At 51.7% G+C, this 22962-nt stretch overlaps 12 protein-coding genes across 12 annotated transcripts; 4 read left to right on the top strand and 8 right to left on the bottom strand.

Annotated features, from left to right (window-relative positions):
- Positions 1-2514: 2514 nt before the first annotated feature.
- On the top strand, positions 2515-3624 carry AA0111_g2931 (hypothetical protein; the record flags this gene model as incomplete). Its single annotated transcript, XM_028648757.1, has 1 exon — positions 2515-3624. The coding sequence occupies one exon, from the start codon at positions 2515-2517 to the stop codon at positions 3622-3624; it is 1110 nt and encodes a 369-aa protein (XP_028509601.1).
- A 1412-nt stretch (positions 3625-5036) lies between these two features.
- Positions 5037-7006, top strand: AA0111_g2930 (hypothetical protein; the record flags this gene model as incomplete). The annotated part of the gene is made up of 2 exons (XM_028648756.1): positions 5037-5057; positions 5168-7006. 2 exons carry the CDS (start codon positions 5037-5039, stop codon positions 7004-7006), a joined length of 1860 nt encoding a protein of 619 aa, XP_028509600.1.
- Positions 7007-7680: 674 nt separating this feature from the next.
- AA0111_g2929 (hypothetical protein) lies at positions 7681-8469 on the top strand (the record flags this gene model as incomplete). The annotated part of the gene is made up of 1 exon (XM_028648754.1): positions 7681-8469. One exon carries the CDS (start codon positions 7681-7683, stop codon positions 8467-8469), a length of 789 nt encoding a protein of 262 aa, XP_028509312.1.
- Positions 8470-8869: 400 nt separating this feature from the next.
- Positions 8870-9868, bottom strand: AA0111_g2928 (hypothetical protein; the record flags this gene model as incomplete). The annotated part of the gene is made up of 1 exon (XM_028648753.1): positions 8870-9868. The coding sequence occupies one exon, from the start codon at positions 9866-9868 to the stop codon at positions 8870-8872; it is 999 nt and encodes a 332-aa protein (XP_028509313.1).
- Positions 9869-10307: 439 nt separating this feature from the next.
- On the bottom strand, positions 10308-11535 carry AA0111_g2927 (Norsolorinic acid reductase B; the record flags this gene model as incomplete). Its single annotated transcript, XM_028648752.1, has 2 exons — positions 10308-11042; positions 11092-11535. 2 exons carry the CDS (start codon positions 11533-11535, stop codon positions 10308-10310), a joined length of 1179 nt encoding a protein of 392 aa, XP_028509304.1.
- A 639-nt stretch (positions 11536-12174) lies between these two features.
- AA0111_g2926 (hypothetical protein) lies at positions 12175-12924 on the bottom strand (the record flags this gene model as incomplete). Its single annotated transcript, XM_028648751.1, has 1 exon — positions 12175-12924. One exon carries the CDS (start codon positions 12922-12924, stop codon positions 12175-12177), a length of 750 nt encoding a protein of 249 aa, XP_028509305.1.
- Positions 12925-14473: 1549 nt separating this feature from the next.
- Positions 14474-15604, bottom strand: AA0111_g2925 (hypothetical protein; the record flags this gene model as incomplete). The annotated part of the gene is made up of 1 exon (XM_028648750.1): positions 14474-15604. The coding sequence occupies one exon, from the start codon at positions 15602-15604 to the stop codon at positions 14474-14476; it is 1131 nt and encodes a 376-aa protein (XP_028509306.1).
- A 34-nt stretch (positions 15605-15638) lies between these two features.
- Positions 15639-17027, bottom strand: AA0111_g2924 (hypothetical protein; the record flags this gene model as incomplete). Its single annotated transcript, XM_028648749.1, has 2 exons — positions 15639-16873; positions 16925-17027. The coding sequence occupies 2 exons, from the start codon at positions 17025-17027 to the stop codon at positions 15639-15641; spliced, it is 1338 nt and encodes a 445-aa protein (XP_028509307.1).
- A 538-nt stretch (positions 17028-17565) lies between these two features.
- On the bottom strand, positions 17566-19008 carry AA0111_g2923 (hypothetical protein; the record flags this gene model as incomplete). Its single annotated transcript, XM_028648748.1, has 2 exons — positions 17566-18851; positions 18906-19008. The coding sequence occupies 2 exons, from the start codon at positions 19006-19008 to the stop codon at positions 17566-17568; spliced, it is 1389 nt and encodes a 462-aa protein (XP_028509308.1).
- A 1235-nt stretch (positions 19009-20243) lies between these two features.
- Positions 20244-20691, bottom strand: AA0111_g2922 (hypothetical protein; the record flags this gene model as incomplete). Its single annotated transcript, XM_028648747.1, has 3 exons — positions 20244-20526; positions 20587-20618; positions 20668-20691. 3 exons carry the CDS (start codon positions 20689-20691, stop codon positions 20244-20246), a joined length of 339 nt encoding a protein of 112 aa, XP_028509309.1.
- A 182-nt stretch (positions 20692-20873) lies between these two features.
- AA0111_g2921 (hypothetical protein) lies at positions 20874-21526 on the top strand (the record flags this gene model as incomplete). The annotated part of the gene is made up of 3 exons (XM_028648746.1): positions 20874-21009; positions 21073-21135; positions 21216-21526. The coding sequence occupies 3 exons, from the start codon at positions 20874-20876 to the stop codon at positions 21524-21526; spliced, it is 510 nt and encodes a 169-aa protein (XP_028509310.1).
- A 271-nt stretch (positions 21527-21797) lies between these two features.
- On the bottom strand, positions 21798-22631 carry AA0111_g2920 (hypothetical protein; the record flags this gene model as incomplete). Its single annotated transcript, XM_028648745.1, has 3 exons — positions 21798-22145; positions 22202-22466; positions 22528-22631. The coding sequence occupies 3 exons, from the start codon at positions 22629-22631 to the stop codon at positions 21798-21800; spliced, it is 717 nt and encodes a 238-aa protein (XP_028509311.1).
- Positions 22632-22962: the final 331 nt, after the last annotated feature.

Raw genomic sequence — 22962 nt, 5'->3', positions numbered from 1 at the left:
GCGATGTTCGACTTCAGTGCTCGAGGCGGGGAGCATAAGCCACAAGTTTTCGAGGGCTGTTGGGTAAGCAGGGACCACCTTGTGTAACCAAAGTATATAGATGTAGCACCTCGTCCGAGAAGATGATCAATCAGCGGTTGCGATGGCTTGTGATCCGCCTGCAGCACTGCCTACCGTCACTTTACGAGAGGTGAAAAGTGAGACCTTGCAGTATTGGCTGGGATGAGGACGCTGCGTAGTCAAAGTCGAAGCAAGGAAAAATCTGCAGCGCTTGAGGTAAGGACAACTGCCGCACTCGCAGATGCGCTGGTGAGTACGCTCGAAGCTTGCTTGCGGTGGGTGAGTCATCTAGATCCACGTCGCGATGCAGGGTGCATCCGGCCGTGGCTTCGCCGACATATTCTGAAACAGCCCGGATGAATTACGTGCATGATCAGTCATACTCCATGACGACGCTCTATCACGAGCAAGATATGGTAAATGTTGAAGAACGAAAGTTGCGCGAGGATACGCCTGGGAAAGGGTTGAAGCGTGGAAGGTCCGAAGGATTCACCCGCTTGATGTCGGCTTAAGTGGGGCACCTGACCCATCGCAACCCCCCTGTCGAGCTGAAAATACAAGAGAAACACCGAGCATCCTTACAACATAGCATCATGCTCAATATGCACGATCCTTTTGGATCATGGAATCGATACCAGTACAAGCAAAAGCATCATGGTAAACGTGGGGCAGGCCGCCACGGCCGCGGCGTATGTATGTTGCCCCGCGTATTCGTTTGCTCTGAGGCGCAGTTCTTATTCCCAGCTGCAGGTCTCGGGGTCGCCTTTGCAGCTTCTGAAACATGGCAATGTGGGATGCTATCGATAAGTCCAACCAGATGGGAGACTACCGGATGACTACCGGATGACTACTGGATGGTACTGGGATGGATGGCCACTTTGCGTAATGCTCTCGCTTTGCTTCACTTGAGGATACTCCTCTCCAATCGCGCATTCGTAGACCCGGCAAGCGATCAGTGTTGAAACGGAAACGTCACCTCCGATGCAGTCTTCCTTTTGGGAAGAAGCGACCGTTTCCCCTAGACAAGAGTCGCATCGGCCGGAGCGAGATATTGCCAGGTCATTGTGGGTATCACGGGTATCATGAGGCCCGATTGTGTTGGTACAGTAGAGGTAACATCGGCAGCGCCGGACTGATCTGCCAGGCATCGTCACCGCCTGCACAGCCGCAACGTGTTTATCCACGTGCGCTTCGGCTACGGGCGAGAGTGGCGCAAATGCTTCGACGCCACTTGGGCTTGCTCGTCGCATTCACAGCGACATCGTCATGCGAGCATGTTTGCGCAAACAGGAGTCGCAGAATATCGCATCATGCTTCAGCAGGCGCCGAAGCTACTCGACGATGGGACTCTGGCATGATAAACTTCTGGGCCGTCTGCGGCTCACATGACCGTGGGTTTTTCGGTAGAGCAGGGATTGCAAGCAGGGTTCTATGCCGGCTGATTGGGCTGACTGTTTGCAGCCCATTTTTAGGCTCAAGCAACGTCAACCTGTAGATGGCCCAAGACCACGACGACTACTCCGAGTACACCCACCTTGAAAGTCCTGCTCAGAGACGCCCCTTGACAAGCGTTGGGAGCTCGTCCTCCTTTTTAACCGCACACCCTCCCGAAAGGGCAGTAAAGCCGCTGCTGTGTTTCTTGCATCTGGACGCGCAAGGAAAGCTTCTGGAATGCGTGTGATGTCGCAACTCCAGATCCTCGACGCCCAACTATACGTGTAGTTGCAGGCTTCAGGATGGTGCAGTGTTCCGCGTACGGCGTATGCCCACTTGATGCTGCGGTGTCGCGATCAAGTTTCTGCAGCCTCACATGCATGGTGAACCGTGAGCGTCGTCTTCAGCTGCCCTGGTGCAAGGCATTATTCGGTCATAGTTGTCGATTGCATTTGCTATTTCCACGAAAGAGGCTGATCAGACGCCTCTTTTGTTGTCATCTCCGTGGTTGCATACCGGAGTAGTCGTTCGCACAACTATGGCAGCCATGAGAGCATCGCAATCTTCGCGCACCTAGAGATCCGCCTACCAACGCGTGCGCAACGCGGTCGCCGTGTCCGTCGGTCAGCTTAGATCCGACTAGACCTGCAGCTGCAGACTCTCGCCATATGCACGTTTAAACAAGCTAGATGCGCAGTGCAGCTAAACGGGGCAGTGTGCATGAAATCCTTGCCGAGCTGTGTGGCCAACGCCGACCCATGATCGTCGCTTGTAAGCTCTTAAGAGATCCCACCCACCACCACTAGTACCCTTCTCTACCCTCCACCTCCCACCTCGCCTTCTCTCCACCTCATTCGCCCGCCCTTCCCTGTCTCTCCTCCTCAATCCAAGGCGCCTCTCGAAAAATTATATCCGCCAGAGACATTTTTCTTATAACCTCTCTTTTGTTCTTTTCTTTGAATCTTTGATAAACCGTCCCATCTAATATCGCAACGTCTCGCACATACCACGAAACACACAATGCCGATCTCGTTACTACCCGCCTCGGCTGCGGCCTTTGCGCCCAGGTCAAACGTCAACGTCGTACTAGCCTCCAAGGTCGAGCCATGGTTAACACAAACGCTCAAGAGAGTGAACCGGGTCAAGCGTCCGTTGAACAGCGTCCAGCAACACACGAGGTGTCTCACAGAAACTCTTTCAGGACCCAACGCTATGTGGTCGCTGTGCTCCATCATGGTACCAAAGGCCCCAGATTCGGAACTGCGCAAGGACTCCAACCCACTAGTCGAAGCCCTCTTTAACTACCAGCTTATCCACATTGAGGCCTACGTTGTACACGTCGACATGGTTTCACAACATGAGGTTGCATTCAAGCTTACACCGGAGACCATCGAGGCGCTTATCGAGTACCACAAGGACATCTACTCGGTTGATGTATCTGCCAGCACCTGGGAGTGGGCCGAGAAGGAGCAACAGTTGAAGAAGCTCCAGGATGGATTTGTCCAGGCTGTCAACCGCTACGTATTCCGAACTGGTGTCAAGGCTCTGGAAGGACTCGAGGAGGATGGTGCGGGAGAGCTACTCGAGGGACGAGGTGAGGACGTCAAGAGCGCCATCATGGGCTTGTTCCTCCCGCTCCTTCCTCCTCCTCCCAGGATCGTCGACGTTGTCCGCCCAGCACCACTTCTTCCCAGCTCGCCTGGCTCAGCCAACTGGTGGGTGCCAACACAGCAGTACCAGTCGCACTCAGCCCCGGTCGACCAGTGGAGAGTGGTTCCTTCTACACCCAGCCCGACCATTGCTACCTGCGGTGAAACTGGACAGACGTTCTGGAGCACCATGGGCACCATGGGCTTCGAAGCGATTCAACTTCCGTCACCGACACCCTCGTACAGCCAGCCATACAACTCGACTAGCCCGTATGCGCAGAGTACTAGCCCGTACGCGCCCAGCACGAGCCCGTACACGTCAAGTTCGTACTACAGCCCGCCCCCAGCGTCGGCACCGATTCCAGCCCTTCCTCTGCCGAGCGTGCTAGCCCAGCAGTGCGGGTCAAGCGCCGTGCACGGAGGATTCGGCGGCTTCGGATGGGACACAGGATTCGCGCCACAGTACGCAGCATTCACATAAGCTGGATGACAAGTCGACTGTGGTGCATGCACCTGTTCTCTGTCGATGTTGGGAAGCGTGGACCTGGCCAGTCCCCTTGCCCTTCCCTTTACCGCGCAGGTTGGCCGCGCACCAGCCTTGCGACGCCCGACACGAGACGAATGCGATATTCACGACATGATGTGCAAACATCACTACCAAACCGGCATGGGACGGCGTTTTGTCACTGATTCTTTTTAGCGAGCGTCATTTCTCCTCTCATTCTCGTACATGTCTATTTTTTGATACCTGTTCTTGTCTCTTTGTTTTTAGCGAGCGATTTCTTTTTTTGTCACCACAACGGCCGGACCAGGTCTTTTCATTACTTGAATACAGCATCTCTGGGAGGTTTGCATGTCGGGCATTTCAACGGAAGACGGATAAACACAGCCTCACGGCTCACGATGTCAGGAACACTCGGTTTGGGTTTTTGCGATTTTCTGTTTTAATGTCGTTTACACTCCTGGACGGATGCGCTATCTCTTCGTTGAGCCTGTGGCATGCCATGACTCTTACGATCTGACGCGATTCACGTTCACGAATTTGCCTACTCAGCCTGGCATTGAATGCTAGCTGGACATGTTGAGGGGCGGCGACAAAAGTTATACATGCATCTGCGATGCCGCTGTGATAGCTCGTCTCTGCTGCGAAGGAGGACTGGGTCGACACTTGGAAAGCGACTGTGCGGGGTCAAGACACGAGTACGCCCGTGGCGTCTCTGGCTTTTGGGAGGTGGTCCTCTGCTTGCGGAGCAAACACTTTCCGATGGACCTCTGCACTTTTACCGACCTTGATTGACTTGGGATACTGGCTGCACAGAGACTGTAGGTTCATCTCCTACACTTCAAGCTAGTCTTGGAAGAAGCACTCCCCAGTTGAGCTGGGAGCAGTTGAATCGGATGCTGGACAGAAGCAAGCTTCTTTAGCCTTCTAAACTTAATAAAAAACGAAACTTTGAATCCAACAAAAGAATTCTCTAGAAGGGCGCATTGGTGCAGTGATGTATGTGTGCATTAGTGGAGCCGGGCTGGAGCGGATCTGTGGACCATGGTGCTGGGACAAAGTGAGGGTCGATGAGGAGGTCTGGGGCACAAGCGAGGATGATGCAACTGTGCCGCATTCCTCTTTGCGCAACCCATTGGTAGGGCGGAGCGGAAGCCAACGGCGGGACAACGGGGGGAAATGCATGGCGAAATTGGGTGGGCTATCATGTGCTATTGCGGTCATCAATCAGGGCGAAGGGGTGTCATGGCGGCATCTTTGTTTTTCACCAGAGTTTGACATGATCGCGTAACACTTTGGCCGAGGACACGCCTTTGCCTCTGATCTCGAAACATTGTGCCCTTTGCGACGACTCATCTGACCATGCCCACTGCGCCGCGCGCTTCGTCATAATGCCGCCCGCCAACTCGCCTGTAAGGAAGCCCATTTCCGTCGCCGGCTGCACCGCTCGTGACGGTAACCGTGGTTCAGCGCCCGGACAGCCCAATGTTGAAGAGGCACGACTGACGTAGCTGCACAACAGGACGACCCGGAACCCGCCTTCATCTCGGCCTTGCGTGAACTCGAGAGCCCCGTAAACCACGACGTCCTCAACCTCGCCGCCACGCTGGGCACCCAGACGGACCAGGGAGAAGACGCCATCATCATCGAGGTGCCCGCAGGCCTCAACGCCGACGACGACGACATTGAACGCGCCCACGTGCACTATCTCCGGGCTGCACGCGAGCGAGACCAGGCGCGCTTGAACCGCTCACAGGAGCGATTGCGCCTCTTGGAACGCCAGCGAGACGAGCTCGAGCAGCGAGACCGGCTGAGGAGAGTCATGTCGCGGCTCTCGAGGCTGTCGGACAACAACTATGGTGACCGCGTCCCTAGCCAGAACAGCCTGTACGACTGGTCGCCCGCCAACGATGCCGCTCCTGGAGCGCCCGAGAGCTCCTTGAGGTCGACTGCCATTCTGCAGTCGGCAGGCGTGCGTCGACACCCACGCTTCTCTGCGCGCACCAGAGAAGCCGCGACGACGACGACGACGGGCAGCGAAGCACCGCCACGCCACGTTTCGCATCGCAGTCTACGGGATATGCTTGCCGCGAGATCGAGCCTCTTCAACGAGTCGTCGGAGCGAGACCGCCAGTCGAGCGCACGCCAGCGATCAAACGAGAACAGAATGTCCCCCATGCTGGAGCAGACTGTCAAGTATCTATCGCGCATACGACACTGCCAATCCGAAGACGAGAGCTGGGAGCGTGCGCGAGACGCCGGCATCCTGACCAAGGACTACTTCTTACAGCACGCAGACTTCGTCGCCGACACGTCGCACATAGCGCCGCCCTCCGAGACGTCGTGGCTAGCGCCAGGGGCAATACTCTCGGGCTGTCAGCATGCGACGACTATGCCAGCCGTCACCACCTCGTACAGTCGGCACGCGGGGCTCCCACCACCCATCCGGCCGTGGATATGGAACCCCTCCGAAGCCTCGACCAGCCGGACCTCACACCACTCTGACGCGCAACCGCACCAGGACCGATGGCCGGTCAAGGTCACAATACACGACGTGGACTGGGACCAAATGTCCCTCTCCGCAACCATGGAAGCGTATAACGTACCCTCCCACCCGCATTCGCACACCATCTTCCCCACCAACAACACCACGCCGCCCGTCACACGCACTTCCTCAATAACCACCTACCTCGAAGGCGAAATCCTCGACTTCAACACCCACACCCTCCTCACAGAATCCTTCAAATCAAACGCCGCAAACGACGCCACATACTGGCGCAAGCTGCCGCCCTTCCAGAAGATGAGCGACGAAGACGTCGTCCGCGCACTCACGAGCAAGAAATGGCTTACCGAAGTCCTTGGCCAGGATTGGATACTCATGCGCTGGAAAGAGCGATGTTTCGTAAAGAGTCTGAACCGCAGCACACCCGATCCCGTTCAACCGCCGCCCTCCACCACGATACCCTCTTCGTTCCCTACCGCCGATGCCGGTCCAGCGCCCAATCCCTGGGCGGCGACGGGTTCCGCAAACTACGTCCCCGCCACTTCCAACACCTCTGCACAACCCTCCCCGCAACTCCAACCTTCGCCCTACCGGATAGTCCGCAATGCGCAAACGGGCCGAGCCGAAGTCGAAATCACACCACAACCCCTCTTCAATGCAATAACCAACGATGCAGAACACGCTACCTTTGACGACTCTGGCTGCGGGCTTACAATTAGTGGCTTCTACTACGTTGCGCTCGATCGGAGGAACGGCACGCTGGAGGGATTATATTATGATCCGCAGAGCAGTCCGTATCAGTGTTTGAAGTTAGAAAGTGTGAATGGCGGGCTAAGGAGTGCTTGGGGATTCAGGTGATGCGGCAGAATCGCTGCCTTGAAAAGAGAGCGTCAAGATAACACAGAAGATGGAGCGGGAAGAACGAGATGAGCGTGGAACAATTGCATTGCCATGGAGTTTTGTATTGGATATGGGACTGCACCGCCCATTGAGGCTCTCCTAGATGGATCGGGATCATGTTTTACTTTGTCGCTTATTACAATTTTTGTTAGATGATGTTTATTCCACAGAAATATCAATATACTACTTTCAGCTCTTACAAGGCCCCCACCGTGAGTAGCCAAGAGTATCCGGGTGGGTCCGTGAATATTCAGTAATACATTGTAGGCCTTAAGACACGTAATACGCTGCAGACGCTCTACACGCGTATTTTGTATAGATGTACCAGCAAGCCGCATGCAGTCAAACACTATCCACCAATGATTAGTATTGCATTACAGCCCCGCTTCCGCATGCAGTAAGCCCTGCCGAGTATCGTCATCTTTCGAGACCCTTTCGGCATGCCGATGGGCTACGCGATGGACCCAGCGTAGAGGCGAACACTGGAAGAGTCACCGTAAAGTCATAGTATCCAAGTTCTGGGAAAGATACAAAGCTCGCCGTCAGTCTCGAGTGAATTCCAATCCAGTTCAAACTCAACACATCAGTCCCCGTTACTTGCCTAGAAGCATAAACAGAGCTAAGCATTCATCATGGCGTCTCCAGAATACCCCAAAACTCCCGTCAACAAACTCGGTCGTTTAGCAAACCGAGCTGCCTACGACTACGCCACCATTCATACTCTCGTTAACACCTGTCCTATTCTCCATGTCTCCTTCGTCGACCCCGAACACCCCTTCCCCGTTGTCCTACCCATGATAGGTTGCACTGGAAACTTTTCCTCGCCTTCCTCGGACCCGGCAAGCACATCTCAGGATCTTTACATTCATGGCTACGTCTCCGGTCGTATATTCAAGAGCGGGAAGAGCGCCGATGGCCAGGGATTACCCATCACAGTCGCAGCTAGTTTTCTCGATGGCCTCGTATTGAGTCTGACGCCTTTCCATAATTCGTGCAACTACCGCTCTGCTGTTGTGTACGGGTATGCGCAGTTGGTAGAAGACCAGGAAGAAGCCCTGTACGCTATGAAGGCCATTACGGATAACATGCTCCCCCAGCGTTGGGACAAGTCACGCACACCGCCCACATCTGCCGAGCTCAAGTCTACGTCTATCCTGCGTATTAGGATTGAGAGTGCGAGTGCGAAGATAAGAACGGGTGGGCCGAGTGAAGACAGGGCCGATTTGAAGAACGCTGAGCTTGTGAAGAAGACTTGGACGGGTGTCGTGCCGTACTGGGGTACTTGGGGTGAGCCTGTGCCGGGTAAAGAGAATGCATGTGAGGACGTGGAAAGCTACATTGAGGGCTGGAGGATGAAGGAAACAGGACAGGCTCGAGGGTATGCGTTTGAGGCTATCGAGATGGATGGGAAGAAGAAATAAGAAATGAAATAGGGAGAAAGAAGGTGGAGTTTGGGAGTAACAGAGGCATTGGAATTTGTGAAAGTTTGCCTTGGGAGTTGGTGCGTTCATTCTCCATGATATCAGTTAGTGTTTTACACAAAGTTATCACAATTATTGCCTGCTTGCCGTAACATTGGAACGATCAATGGCTTTTGTCGACCAACAGTTATACAGATGAATCACAACCATACAAGCAAACAATGTTGAATGAAGCATGCGTGTACTGAGTTTATTTATGACAAGTACAAGTATGCCCACAAGGTCAACCGTATCAACATCAGCCCAACCTTCGTCTTAAGAGAGTATCTTGTGTATATCATTTATTCCTGCAACCCCATATATAATGAAAACAGAAGGCAAGCACTATTCTAAAGACGGATTAGCAACCTTTAGGCGGCTTCGCGTTGTATCGGCGGCGGTAATGTGCAATCTCCTCTGGAGTGAACTTCCGCTTCTTCGGGTCACTAGCCCTCATCTTCTCCTGGACCGATTTCTCTAGCTCTGCTTCCTTCTTTGCCTTGGCATCAAAGAACGCCTTCTCCTCCGCCAGTTTATTGGCCTCCTGTTCGGCATTCTCCTTCACGCTTGCCTCGTAGAACTCTCGAGCCTTGTCCTGCTGGATACGGCGCTTCTCCAGCCGCGCCGCCTTTCGGAATTCATACTCGCGCTTTCCAATAGCCTTCCTGATCTCTGAATCAAGAACAGGGTTCTGCGCGAGATAAAGAGCGAAGTCCTCGGGATCTGGTACCGTTCCTTCAAAGACATGCATGGCGAGGCCCTGCACGACGAATTTGAATAAACGAAAGTGCGCGTCCTTGAACGCAATGATGGCGTCGATGTCTTCGTACGCAGGCAAGTCCTGTCGTAGAAGAGCCTCGCACTTCTTGTACAGATGAACCACGTACTTCTCCATCCCAAGAGCAGAAGCGGCAGCGCACACGCCCAGCGACGCAGTCATTGACAAATGGCGGGGGAAGGGAGGCAGTGTCTTGTCAGCCTGGATGATGCTTTCAAGATATTCCACTAAGCGACAGACGCCATCCTTGTCAGTATCTTCTGCTAACTCAATCGTGCCGTCCTTGAGGATGTCTTTGGCGATCGGTGAAGTTGCCCGAAGTAGCGGCTTTGAGATCGTAACGAGCTGCGTGTCACCGATAAGGATATTGACGCGGTCACCCTTGGACACAAGTAGCTTGCGATCACCAGAAGACCAGGTGCGGATGTCAAGGTCCTGGGCTGTAACCAGGTCAATAGGCTCAGCGGTGACTGTGTCCTTCTTCTTGGCCTTCTTGGTTTTCGTGTCGATGAAGATCATGTCCCAGACCTTGCCATCGATGCGGCCTTTTGTGTTGTCGGAACGAGGAAGTAGAGATGCCATAGTTTCTTGCTCGCTCTCTTTAGGATGTGTAGGTGTTTGTCGGTTCTGAAGTAGATCAAGTGTAAGTTGAGTCTAGATTGTTGAGAGTCGATGTGGAGAGTGGAAGAATTAGAGGACTGTAGGATTAGGGGTTATATAGTAAGAGGAGAATAATAAAGTGCAATTGTGCAATCTCTTGCAGCCCGGATAGTGAATTCATTATGTGGTTGGATTAGTCTTCTGCAATGTGAAAGGCCGAGGAAGTCATGAATGTGGCGCTGGAGAAAGGCTACAAGATCGAGGTCAGTAAGGTTGGCAAAGACCAGGAATTCACACTTCGTTTTGATAGCTCAAGTTGAAACAATCACCAAATGCCCACATCGATTCAGGTCGTAAGAAAGAGTCTCAAATACAGACTCACTAGCTCACACCCTGCTAATAACATGGTTCCGATACAGACTCACATCTGCTTAGCATCCAATGCTCCATGGTGCGGCAAGATTGGCTTCAGACTCTTGACATGATCCAAAATATACATGCTGTTTGCGTACCTATTATTCTCTGGTCCCACGATTGCCGTGTTTTCCGGGTTGAGGAAGTTGTGCGGAAATCCCATGTCGAAGCCATACGCTGCATCAATCTGCTGGATCTCCTCTGGCGTTAGACCCAGACTAAGAGCCTGAATATTGCCCTCGAGATGAGAAATCTTGCGACCACCGACAATGGGGAAGACGTACGGCGACTTGTGCATAACATACGCAAGGGCGACCGAGGTGATCGGCGGCACTGGGCTCTTCGCATTTGCAATGTTCTCGAGAACGTTGCTAACCTTTTCCTCATTACCGATGACCATCATCTCCATCTTCCGGCCACCGTCTTCTGGATTTTCTCTTTGCGCCCTTGTCTTGAAGCTTCCTCCACCGATAGCGCCCCAAGGAGCCAAAGCCATGCCTTCATCGAGCGCCATTGGGATGATCTCACGCTCGAACGAACGCTCAGCGGCAGACCAGCGGCCTTGGTAGATTGAGAATTGGCGAAGACCATGTTGCCTGGCATAGCAGTTTGCTTTGACGACGATCCAGGCTGGGGTGTCGGAGATACCGAGATAAAGGACCTTGCGGGAGGTGACGAGGTCGTTGAGCGCATTCATCAGCTCTGGTATAGAGACCGTTGAATCCCAGAGGTGGACATAGTACTAGCAAACAGGTCAGACACGGTACTAATGTCAAGACGCCTCAACTCACGATATCCACATAGCTCGTTCTCAGCGCCTTGAGTGACCGCTCAATACTCGTATACATATTCTTCGCGCTGTTGCCTCCGTAGTTACTCTTGCACCTTGCACTGCCTTCCTTCTCCTTCTCCGTGATCTGCATTCCAGTAAACTTTGTTGCAAGCACCATCTCATCTCTAACGTCTCGCTTCTCCATCCACTCTCCAATCCATTGTTCGCTCTCGCCGAATTGATAGTTGACGGCAGTGTCGATGAAGTTGCCGCCTTGCTCGTAGAAGTAATCTAGCATAGCGAAGGCCGTCTCTTTACTACATTCGCCGAGGGAAGCCTTCCAAGCCTCTCCAAAGTTCATTGCGCCGAGACAGAGAGGTGAGACCCGGACGGCTGCTGTGGGGCTGAGGATACGATGTCTACCCAAGGGAGACACTGGTGCAGTCGGCGTGATGAAAGACATTTTGCTATTGGTTGTGATGTAGAACTGACAGTATTAGAGCGCCTGAGTGATCATGATAGGACTTTTGAAGTCATTACGGTTTCCCTTTATACGCAGCTTAACGCCGTGAGCTCCATGCCTTAACGCCGATGGCATATGCAGATGAACTGTCAGCCTGGCCGGGCAGACAAGGTCCATCAAACCAGTAAGGTATCGAGACTGATCATCTCAACCCACCTCTTCACCGAACAACCCTTCTACCCATCCCTCTCCGGACCAATCCGCCTCCCACACTGAGCCTTCCTTCCGAGCTTGAGCCGCGAATGCTCCTACCTTCTCTTCAACCACACAGACATCAACACCCAATTCTTTCAGCTTCTCGAAGACGCGGGGCCATACCAGTCTTAGCTGAGAGGCGACTTGCAAAGAAGATTTCTAGGTGTTTGGGATCGCGTGAGGATGTGGTCGTTGTGTGGACCCACCAATGTAGAAGGTGCAAACGCCGCGTCAGTCGCCTGTTCTTGCAGCGACTCTGCCCGACCTACGAAAACGTTTGTTATCTTATCAGTCGGTTTCTGGCGTCCAATTTCTACAAGAAAAGTAATGTGTTATTCTTCTAGCTAGTCCCCGGAATCGTTGACTACTAAACATTTAACCTTTCTACACTTTCTCGCCCGCGACACGGCGAACCCATTGAGCAGTCTCATCTATCTTGCTAAGGAAAGGACTGTGACTGGACTTGATCCTGGTCACATCGATATCAGCGCCAGCGGCCTTGGCAACCTGAATCATTCCCTCCTGCGTCTCCGGAGCAATGGCGAGATCTTCTTCACAAAGTAGGTAGCTTGTTGGGATGACTTTCCAAGCTGTGCCCGTCGCCTTGGCCGCGGCAGACCCAACTCCATGAGTCTTGACAAGCGAGAACCAGTGCTTAGATTCATTTTCGGGGAGATCTTTGTAGAAGACGTCGGGATCAGTATAGATCAACTGATTCCCCTCAAGTTTGATCCAGTCCGGAGGCTGGACTTGGCCCCGGCCTACATCCGAGATACCGACTCCTTCAGGTAAGAGAAAACTGGTGATATAGCCAGTCCTTATGACACCGCCTCTTTTGCCTACCGCTTCCCTTTCCTTCTTGCTCATCCCAACTAACCCAGAGCCAGCAACGAGGCCAGCCCAGCTATGGGGTATCACGATAACATCGTTACCGTCTCCAATGGCTTCTTCGACTAGCGAACGTAGAGCTGTGATATCTTGAGAGAGATCTTCAGGGGGACTGGGGTTGTCGACGGAGGGCATCTGGCGGCAATGAGTTGTGTAACCGAAAGAATTCAATTTCTCCATCAACGGAGCCATGTGCGCAGGGACATGCGCTGATCCGGGAACAAAAACAAGCTGAGGTTTGGACATGCTGAAGGTGTTGTCTGATGACAAACGGGTATGAATTGCTCGAAGAGTCGTGATACTGCTGAACTGCTATCTCAAGAGTCCTAGTAAGTATCCTCATACTTATAATGTTGCATAAGCTTACCGTTAGATAAGCTTAGTCTACAAGAAGCCCTACCCTCTGCGCTTTACGTAATTCAACTAGGCCTACCTAGGTAGTACAGACGCACGAGCAGAGAGTAGTGCTTGACTGACGGGCCTTTGCGAAGTGCTGAGAATAAATGACCCATCTATCGCTCATTTCTAATTGAACATGCTCTTTCTTTGCTGCCACAAATTACTGTCAGAGCTGTAGACTATAGCCAGATGTGTACTTTCCGTGTACAAATTCAGTCACCTAGGTAGTCAACGTTCGCGAGCTCTGTGAACGCTGATCGTAGGTAGCTTCAAACCCGTACCGAGTACAACGGGCCTTCTGCGAAACCCTAGTGCCACACTGTAATTTCACATGATGTAGGTTTGTCATTTCCTGAGGAGTGCGAGCACATATGCAGACAGATGACAGTTCGCAAATGAGACATCTGCGTTTAAGCTCTGCCTTGATGATCAGTGAGACCGCATTATGTTTCAGTATAGTGATGAGAATTCAATGTTTAGTCTAGGCTAACAATGCTTCTAATCCGTCAGCAGCTTACTTAAAGTCCGCGTTAGCATCTATTTGAGGGTCGCGCTGGCTAAGCGTACAAGCCTCAAGAAAGCAGAGAAGCTCCAATCGCATGCTCGAGCCGAAGTAATCCCTATCTGACACATGTTGAACGAGACAGTGAGTGTGTGCCGACGGAGCATCGGAGTTCTCGCAGCCCGGGTGGTGTAGAATAGAGGAGACGGCGTTGATCCGAGTAGGTTCGCCGGTCTCTGATTTGCTCAGCAAATCTAGCGTTATAACAAACATGTCGTGCATGAGTGAGCCCTGTACCTCGGCTTTGGCGCTAAGGGGATCGCGGGATTCACTTCCTGTTTCGTTGGGGATTTCCCATGACGTCAGATCGGTCCGCGTCACGCCGCCGATCCAGCGATGCATGCCTCGCATCAACGGGAATCACCACGGAACGGTTCAGAGCGTCGAAAGCGCGCCTGGTTGTTGTATCGTCACAGTTGTGAAGTCCAGAACCAAGAGAAGACGGTTGAGACTAAAAAGGAAGATCTCTATCTTCACGATGTAGTGTGAGCTAGACAGCGACATGCCTCCAAGGAATTATGAATTGGCAATCAGTTTACAGAACCAGAGCCTTCTGCAAACACGTTACACGAGCTGAATCAAGCTGGAGTCCATTCACTACTTCGGTCAATCTTAAGGATGCTAAATGATCACCGTGATAACATCGTTTTCCATAATCCGATGCCTAGATCGCGCTACACATCGAACACTAGACCAGCAAATCTTGCATTGGTCATTTTGTCGGTTTTCTCCTATGGCGCCCATCATAGGAAGAAGCTACCGCCACCTAGCTTGTCCTGAAGATCACTCGTCCTCCTCGAGCGCATTCGTTCCACGAGTCGGTACCATAGTATTCTAGTGTGGATACGTAGGCACATTTTCCCACCCGTTTGCAATCGCAACCTCTCGTACCACATCATACAGCCTCCTCACTCTTGGCCAGTCAGCTTGAGGCGGTATCGTAGCTCCTCTGCTCAGGAGGAATTGTATCACAGCCTTGTCTCCGCGCTCGAAGGCTATCTCCAATGGCGAACAAGTAGAACCTAGAGATCTAAGCTTAGGCCTGTAAGCCTTCCCATTTATATCTGCACCAGCGTCTAGGACTGCGCCGATGATAAGTATATCGCCATACTGGATGGCACAGCAAAGTGGGTGAGCCTTGAAGGATACAAGTAGACTTTTATTGACACCTACGTTACCTTCATTCAAAAGCGTGTTGACAATACCGGTACTACCTGTGCGGCATGCATTGGCCAAGATATATGGATTGACTTTGTCTCGCGAAGAACACAGAAGCAAGACCGACTTGACGATGTCTGTGTTTAAACTCGCAATGGCAGCTTCAAGCCATTTGTTGTATGTTTCTATTGATACATAACGGGGAAGCCTCGGGCAAAACTCGACGAGTTCCTTGACGAAGCGAGAGTTACCAGTGTTGACAGCAATGTAGAACGCATGGTCGACATCGTATTCGTACCTGCACATATCTCTGCCTCTAGGCGTTTTTATGAGCTGATTGAAATGATCCATAATTTCGTCGAAGAGGTCATTGTTATTCGCGGCCACGGCCATCACTAGTGGACATCGACCGATATATATGCCGGGTATCCGGGTGTTGAGAGGCATAGTTGCTAGCAGAGTCCGCACCAAGTCGAATGCCAGAAATTCCATAGCTGCTACGACCTTTTGCCAATGATCAAGCTCACCGTCGTTATCTATATTCACAAACGACGTACAAAGTGGATGTACGCCCCTAAATCTACCCCAAATCATGGTCTTGACGCGTACGGGTTGACAGACTCGCACAAAACCCTCAATCATACTAGTCTCAGTGACTTTCCGATCTTTCTCTGGGATCGCAAGCTCCCGGATCAAGTAGTCGGCCATACGACGAAGCATCTTGAGCAATGGATCGTTGACATCAGAGATCTTGTGAAGATGGATGATTAGGTACTCGGCCATCTTATTGTTGATGACTTCGGGCATCTTTTTGACAACATTTTCAGGCTGGGTAATACCGTCACTTAGCTATCTTGGCTGCCTTAGATGTCTTACTTTTCTTTTCTCGCTCTTCCACAGCCTTCTGGAGGACCTTGAGTATCTTACCTCGAGAGGGCCAAATGCTCTCCGAAGGGACTTTCGCTCCACATTCGATCAAGTAAGCTACCACATCATACTTCTTGATGTGTATGGCGTATTCCAATGATGTGATAGTGGTGCGTCTAGCGATTCGATGAGTAGTCATAGCGTAGTCGATGTCGGCGCCAGCTTCAACCACCTCCCGAACCATATCTACAGTACCTGATCTTATGGAAGCTGCCAGTGCTGACGAGGTACTGCTGCTAGAGTGCAGTTGTACTTGTCCGTATTTGAGAAGCGTCTTGACGATATTGAGGCTGCCCTTTCTACAACCCTGTTCGAAGGTTCTATTGACGATGTGATAGGGGCTGTCCTCGGCTGTAACTTGGAGAAGAGACTTCAGTGACTCGTTGTTCTGGCAGTCAATGGCGAGTCTAACCCACTCACGATAACAAGGCTTGTTTGTGAGGGACTTATAGCCGCGGAGGTATCCAAGCAGGACGGCTGTCATTTCGGCGTGGTTGTTGGTGATAGAGTGTGAGACACCAACTTGAATGTTGTATATAGAATCGCTGTCGAGCATCTGGTTCCTTTTCCAGATCTTGCTCTTTTCCTGATCCAGGACATCAAGCATAAGTGTGATCATCTCTGAGTCTCCAAGCCGAACAGCAGCTGAGATTGGATAATCCCATACACTCTGTCGAAGATATCTGGGCGCATCAGGTAGCAACCTAGCGACTAGCCCGTAAGCGCGTACGCTTAACGCCGCGATAAATTTCTCATGCCAGTCCAAACCCGAGCCTGGAGATTCGCACTGCTTCTGGCACCACTCATTCCTAAATGTGAGCCAAGATTCGTAACAGAGGTCCGGTTCAGAGGTCCATAGCAAGTCCCCGGTGTATCGACACGTGTCTGCCACACAGGCGCAAACTTCGAGTAAGATATTGCGATCTTGGCAATCATTTTCGGCCTCGAGTTCCTTGGTAACATACTCTACCATCTCTCGTATCTTCGTAGGCAGTTCGAGAAAAACATCGCGTGGATTCTTTACGTGGTATGCGAGGTAATGCTTCATGTTCTCTGGCTCGCTAAGAAGGCGACATGCGAGATGAGAGCGGAAAGCTCCCATGGGTTGTATGGCTAATATGTTCTCGCTGATCTCTTGATCGAAAGTGCCTGGGAAGTCAGTACTGCATACTTACGCAAATGCTAAGAAGGGTGTCTTACGACAGACTCCACGCAGCTTCCAAGATTCGATCACCCCAGCGCCGCTCACAAGATAGTCAATCATGCGTCTAAAGATCTCCGGGGGGAAATCGAGTAACTCCATCGCGACAAGGAGTTTGCTACTGCTGTATATGAAACTCGAGCAACAAGTTTCGAGTTAGCAGGTTCCAGAGTTCGACGCGACTGGATTACTTACTATATGTGTACTGACTTAACGCTTTCCTTGTGAATTGTTGGAGAGAACGAGTGGGGACGGAAATGGACTAGGAGGCGGCAGCAGAGGGGAAGTAGTGTTTGTCTTATCGCCAAGCATTATTAGCACATGACCAAAGTAGAGACAGGTACACTGTCACACGCAAGGCTGGCGCCTGAATCCGATGATGTAATTGCAAGCTGACGGGCAAAACAGCGCCCTATCCAAATCAAGGTGTTTGTTTTCCCTCTAAGGGTATAGCTTAAGATGACTTTTGAACGCATGTAAATGTCAAGCTCGCCCGCAAAGCTCTGGGCTAAGAGTGGAGACATTGACCAGGCTCCCCTCATATCTGAAAAGATAGCACCTTAATCTTCAAGGGAAGACTCGCCCCTGTAATCGCAGATCCTTTTAGCTGGAAATAACCCAAGAAAACCATGCAGTACACTCAAAGCTTGCCCCTCACTTCATGTGACATACCGCAGAATTCTGTGTAGGACGGAAAACCGCAACAGCCGTCTTCCATCCTTTTAAGCTTTATATACCTGTAGCAAAGCATAAGACCTCTCTCATCCCACACATTCGAAATTTGAGGAATATGTGAACCCTTTTTCAGAAGATAGTGAGATATCTTGAAGCTCCGCCTCTTGATCGCGACCAGGATGGCTGTTGTCTGCTTCGATTTCCAAGTAGATACGTAATTCACGTCCGCACCGGCTTCGACAAGGATCTTCACGATGTTCGGGCGCCCTGCAACCACAGCCTTGACTAGTGGAGATGAAGCAACTGCCTTGTTGTTGACATCGATGTGGCCGTGATCGAGGAAGAATCGTATTACGTCTTCGCGATTGTGCTCACACGCTGTCTGATAATCAATCCATCTAACCTTCCAAGCAGATTGGCGTCTGGTGCTCCGGAGTGTAGCAACAGCTCGAATCATTGCAAGGCTAGACCGAGTAATTGCAGTCTTCAAGAAGCGATCCCAAACCTTCGCCGGTATGGCGAATGCATGGCTCTTGTACCAGCCCAACAAAAGATTGAGGAGGTCTTCGTCGTTCTGACAGATTGCGGTGACGACTGCATCTCCTATAAAAGAATGCTTCATGGATAGCTTCGAGGGACCTGGATGCACGAATATGCACATGTCCATTATGATAGCATCCCGTGTGCACCTCGGATCATTCGGATCATTCAGGACTGCTGAAATGTTCTCCAGCATTGCCTTCATGACATCTTTGTGACCAAGCTTCGTTGCAAGCTGCAGGGGTGCACCAAAGATATGGTGGCCCTCAAAGTTTGGTAGTCCCTGCATCAATGCGGGTATACGGGAATGATATCCTAGGCAAATTTCGGCCACCAGCTTATCGAGATATCCGAATGGGGGATGAGGGTATATCCAGCCTAATGGAAGTCCTGGTGTCTCACGTCTGAAAACCCACCGGAATAGGAGATTTTCATGGGAAAGTTGGAGAGAGTCACAGAGACCTTGTCGCAAAGTTTCCTTTTCGTTTCCTGTATCCTTGTTCATTCCTTTGGTCATGTTGTTGGCCATGTCGTTGACCATGTCGTTGACCATATTTGGAAGATCGGGATGTGCATCGAGAAGTACTTTGCTTCGATAGTAGAGGTATCGTCCCGAATTCTCACGGAAGATGCGCTGCGTACGATACCCAAAGAATGCCTTGACGGGCTGCTTTGCAAAGACATTATATGTTATAGTGGCTTTGAAGGTACCTTCAGTTTGTTAGCTCATACCAGAAAATAACACACTACTGCCATTTTACTTACGACAGACTCCACGAAGCTTCCAAGCCCTACTGATACCAGCAAGAGTAACTAGCTCGTGTATGACATTCTCGAATACTTCCAGTGGCATATCGAGGAGCGGCATCTTCGGAGACCGTGCCAATGGTTACTGGTAGCTTCTTATGCGCTGTGAAATGTTAACGTTACCTTCACCAAAATGGTTGATCTGATCGTGTTACGTTGCCAGTTTGTAAAGTAGCTTCCGTGCTCCCGAGTCTGGTGCATGCGTAGTGAGTTTGTCTGGCGAAGATCAAGCTCGGAGGATTGAGAAGAAGAGAAAGTTTCAGGTAGAAGGTAGCTGTTCTAGTACCTTATGTACTCTAGTTGAGTGCTGGCGAGGTGAAGTGGCTCTCGGTGAGTGGTGAGAGAGGTATCCTCAAAGGCGATAAGAGGTCCAGGTAAAGGCAGCAACACTCTCAAATAGAAGACAAGGTTGAATGTGAAATATGAAGGGTTACTCAGGACCAAGCATACCAATATTACTGTATCAACCTCATCGTCTCTGGGCTTGCAACTCGACATGTCCTCACCCGTATCGGTGAAATACATGTCAAATCCACAGCTCACTTCCGTCTTACTCACGCCGAGCCTTCTTTTTTGCTTTGAAAAAGACGGCTCCCAATCCCAGCTTCCAATCCCATCTCATCTGGTCCTGACTCTCCAAATACGTCGGAACGTGATCGCCCGTCTCTCAGCTATCTCCAGGTTGAAATTGCTCTAAGCATGGAGTAATTCTTTTACGCCAAATGGGCTGGTTATTGGATGAACAGAAAGAGGAAACCGCGAAGAACACCACTATTCACATTCGCATTAGTTACCAATCTTGTGAAGGATAGCCTAGGCTGATAGCATAGCAGGTATAGATTTCGTCTCGTGAGTCTCGAGGCAGATCGCGAAAGCCGGCCATACTAATTTCTTGGGGTGTAGCGGGCTGAGACGTAGATCAAGGTGCTCTGATGTAGTTGAGCGAGTGGGTGTGGTGAGTCACTGAAAGAGAGTAGGAGCGATGCCCACATGTCTCGCCAAGTCTGGCCCATGGATGCGCTACGCCTAGTTGGGTCAACATTTGAAGCACTGCTTTCTCCTAGTGGAAGTCTGTTGCGAGGAGCGATTGCACGAAAAGCGGCGACCAGAAGTCTCACTCGAGCAGTTGATTCTGAAGCGCGTCCAAACACGCATCTGTCGTGTAAAGTCTCTAGTGTATCGCAGATGTCCCAAACGCCGTATGCAATGCAGCCTGTATCATGATATAGACCCATGTACACCATATGATACATTTCCGTCATTGTGATCCGCCCATGCTTTCTGTTCATAAGTCCATCACCTGAATTTGGCGGTTCCTGGCACATCCTTGATCTCCTCAAACTTGGTGCCCATCTTGACGACGCTGTATCTGATCAATCTGGGGTCCAGACTCATGGTTCGTCGTAACGCGTGCTGTGCGCGGGCACTCGCATCAAAGCGCATGATGAAGTGGTGGCCGTAGTGGTGTGTGGATTGCAGCTTCTTCGCTGGCTTGGGGAGGAGGAAAGTGCCCCAGTTGGAGACGCCACGGACGACGCCCTGCTGGTCGAGAACAATCTTGCCTGCGGTTTTGGCGATTCTACAGGATATCGTGTCAGTGGTGTGCTGGAGGTGGTGGAATGTGGGAGGGCGAAATTACTCTTTTACTTCAGAGAGGCGGCCAGGCCGTACCTGCGCCAGTCAGTATTCCCTCATGCAGACAATGCGACACGCAGCATACCACTCCTATCATCTCGTACAGCATCTTGCCTCGATTGCGCGGTGTTGTTGCTGACGTCGTGCCTTCCGTCGCGAAAACTGTTCGAAAGCGGCCAACCTTTCCGCAACCGCGGAGGAGCTCCACACCGATGTCCTTGGCGCGTGTTATCACCTCTCCGACTCCCACAAACTTGAAGCTTTCACATTCCCACACACAATCACTGCAAAATGGCTGCCCGGACTTCAATCGCACGCGCTGCGCGCCAATTCACCTCTGCCGCCGCGAGGAGACCATCACCTTTCGTGTGCCAGAGGTGGCAGCAAGCGACCCAGAAGCAACGGCTATTCTCGGTATCTGCCGCTCGTACGCACGCCTGAAGCTTTGGAAAGCAATTGAGTTGCAGGCAGAATCGCTGACTGGGCGCAGTGAAGGAGAAGAAGTACACTGAGGACCATGAGTGGATTGAGATGTCTGCGGACGGCAAGACCTGTACGTTCAGCCTCCCCCACTCCCCCGCATCCCCGGGCGCTCTTGCTATCCAAGCGCACAATGACTGACCTGTCGCGCAGGCACCCTAGGCATCTCAGAATATGCAGCAAAGGCCCTTGGCGACGTAGTCTACATCGAGCTTCCCCAGGTCGAAATGGACGTCAGCGAAGGCGATGCTATTGGCGCTGTCGAGTCAGTCAAGTCTGCTTCAGATATCCTCACACCCATCTCCGGAGTCGTCGCCGAGGTCAACTCGGCGCTAGAGCAGACGCCCGCCAACGTCAACAAGGACCCCGAGGGCGACGCGTGGATCGCAAAGATCACCGTGTCTGGTGAGCCAAGTGGAAAGACCATGACAAAGGAGGAGTACGCTGCTTTTACTGAGGAGTAAATGCTCGAGCAAGAGTTGGGAGGAAGCATCAATGCATGACATGGAGATACCTAGGCGCATACTTCAACACGGAATGCGAAAATAACACAGTCAACAATTCAATTTGCGTATGTCGGCAGGTCATTTGACACGCCTATGAACCGAAAGACCACAAGACGATTGCAAGCAGTACTTAGTGTCGCCTGACATCAGCATGTCGTCGCGTCTCGGCGTGTATCCTGATGTTGAACCACCCCTTCCTTTGGCCCCTCTCACTGATACGTCTCGTATCCTAACCAGTCCACACCTTAGGTCCTGGGCAAGTGTATGTAGTGATAGCACTGCTGTACGTATCAACCGTGATACCCGGGTCACTCTGTGCCGCGTATCCAGGGATGTTTGCCAGATAATCACCACTTGGCGACGCACTGCCGCTACCCGTCACTTCAATCTGCGCGCACTCGGCATAAAACTGAGGCGTATTGGCCTGGTGGAGAGCAAGCAACTCATGACGAACGAGGTAGTTACCAGGCGCAAGCGACTTGGGAACAACGGATTCCCAGTACAGGTTCTTGAGGACCTTGGCCGTGCCCCAGTTACGTCCCGAAAGAGGAGGCGCTGTCATGCCTTCTTGGTCGATCTAGCCGTACCGGTTAACACGAAGGTAAATATGATTGAGATGTTGGGAATGCATACCTTGAACCACTTCTTTCCACTGCCATCGCAGCTCTTGAAGTCACCAGAGCACTTGTACATCCAGACCATGACTGGACCCTGCTCATGCGTCCATTGCTTCCAGTTGGCACGGATCTTTCCGCCCGCAGCTACTTTGGCAGAGAGATCGGCTGATGTACCACCGTTGCACATGACCTTCTTGTCGTTGACGTTCATTGTGGGGTTGTAGTCGGGCCATTGGCGTTGGATTGTCTTGGGCGAGGAGGCGGGTGAGAAACCTTCGTAACTAGATTACAGATTAGCAGTTAGACTCAATAACTTTGCAGACTTTGACAAAGACAGCTTACCCTGGGTACGTAACTCCGTCGATGACATAGCTGGTGACAGCGCCGTGGGCGGCAGCCTGCGCAGCAAGAAGCGCGGTAGGCAGAAAAACGTTTGAGAACAGCATATTGATTTGATCAGATGTTTGCCTTGAAGGTCGATACGAGTTACATCTCTATTCTTCTCTCGTTCTTATATAGTCCCCAAGTGACCGCACTGTCCGACCTCTACGCCCAATACTAGCGTTCAATATCCCTCATGATCACATTACCACTGCCTGCCATTCGTCTCTTTCTGACCAGCCTCGTCACGCCCACTTCACATAGAGGCGATAGTACTACCTCAATATCCATGTAATATACGAAGATGCTGTCGCCGGACCGGTTAAAGACTATTGGCTGCGCAACACTATACATGCTTCGCTAGCGAGCGAGCCTCCATGTCGGCTCTTGGATCCC

Source organism: Alternaria arborescens, assembly GCF_004154835.1.
Source record: "Alternaria arborescens strain FERA 675 chromosome Unknown contig_5, whole genome shotgun sequence".
Lineage (NCBI taxonomy): Eukaryota > Fungi > Ascomycota > Dothideomycetes > Pleosporales > Pleosporaceae > Alternaria > Alternaria arborescens.
This window is presented reverse-complemented; position numbering and strand designations above follow the sequence as displayed.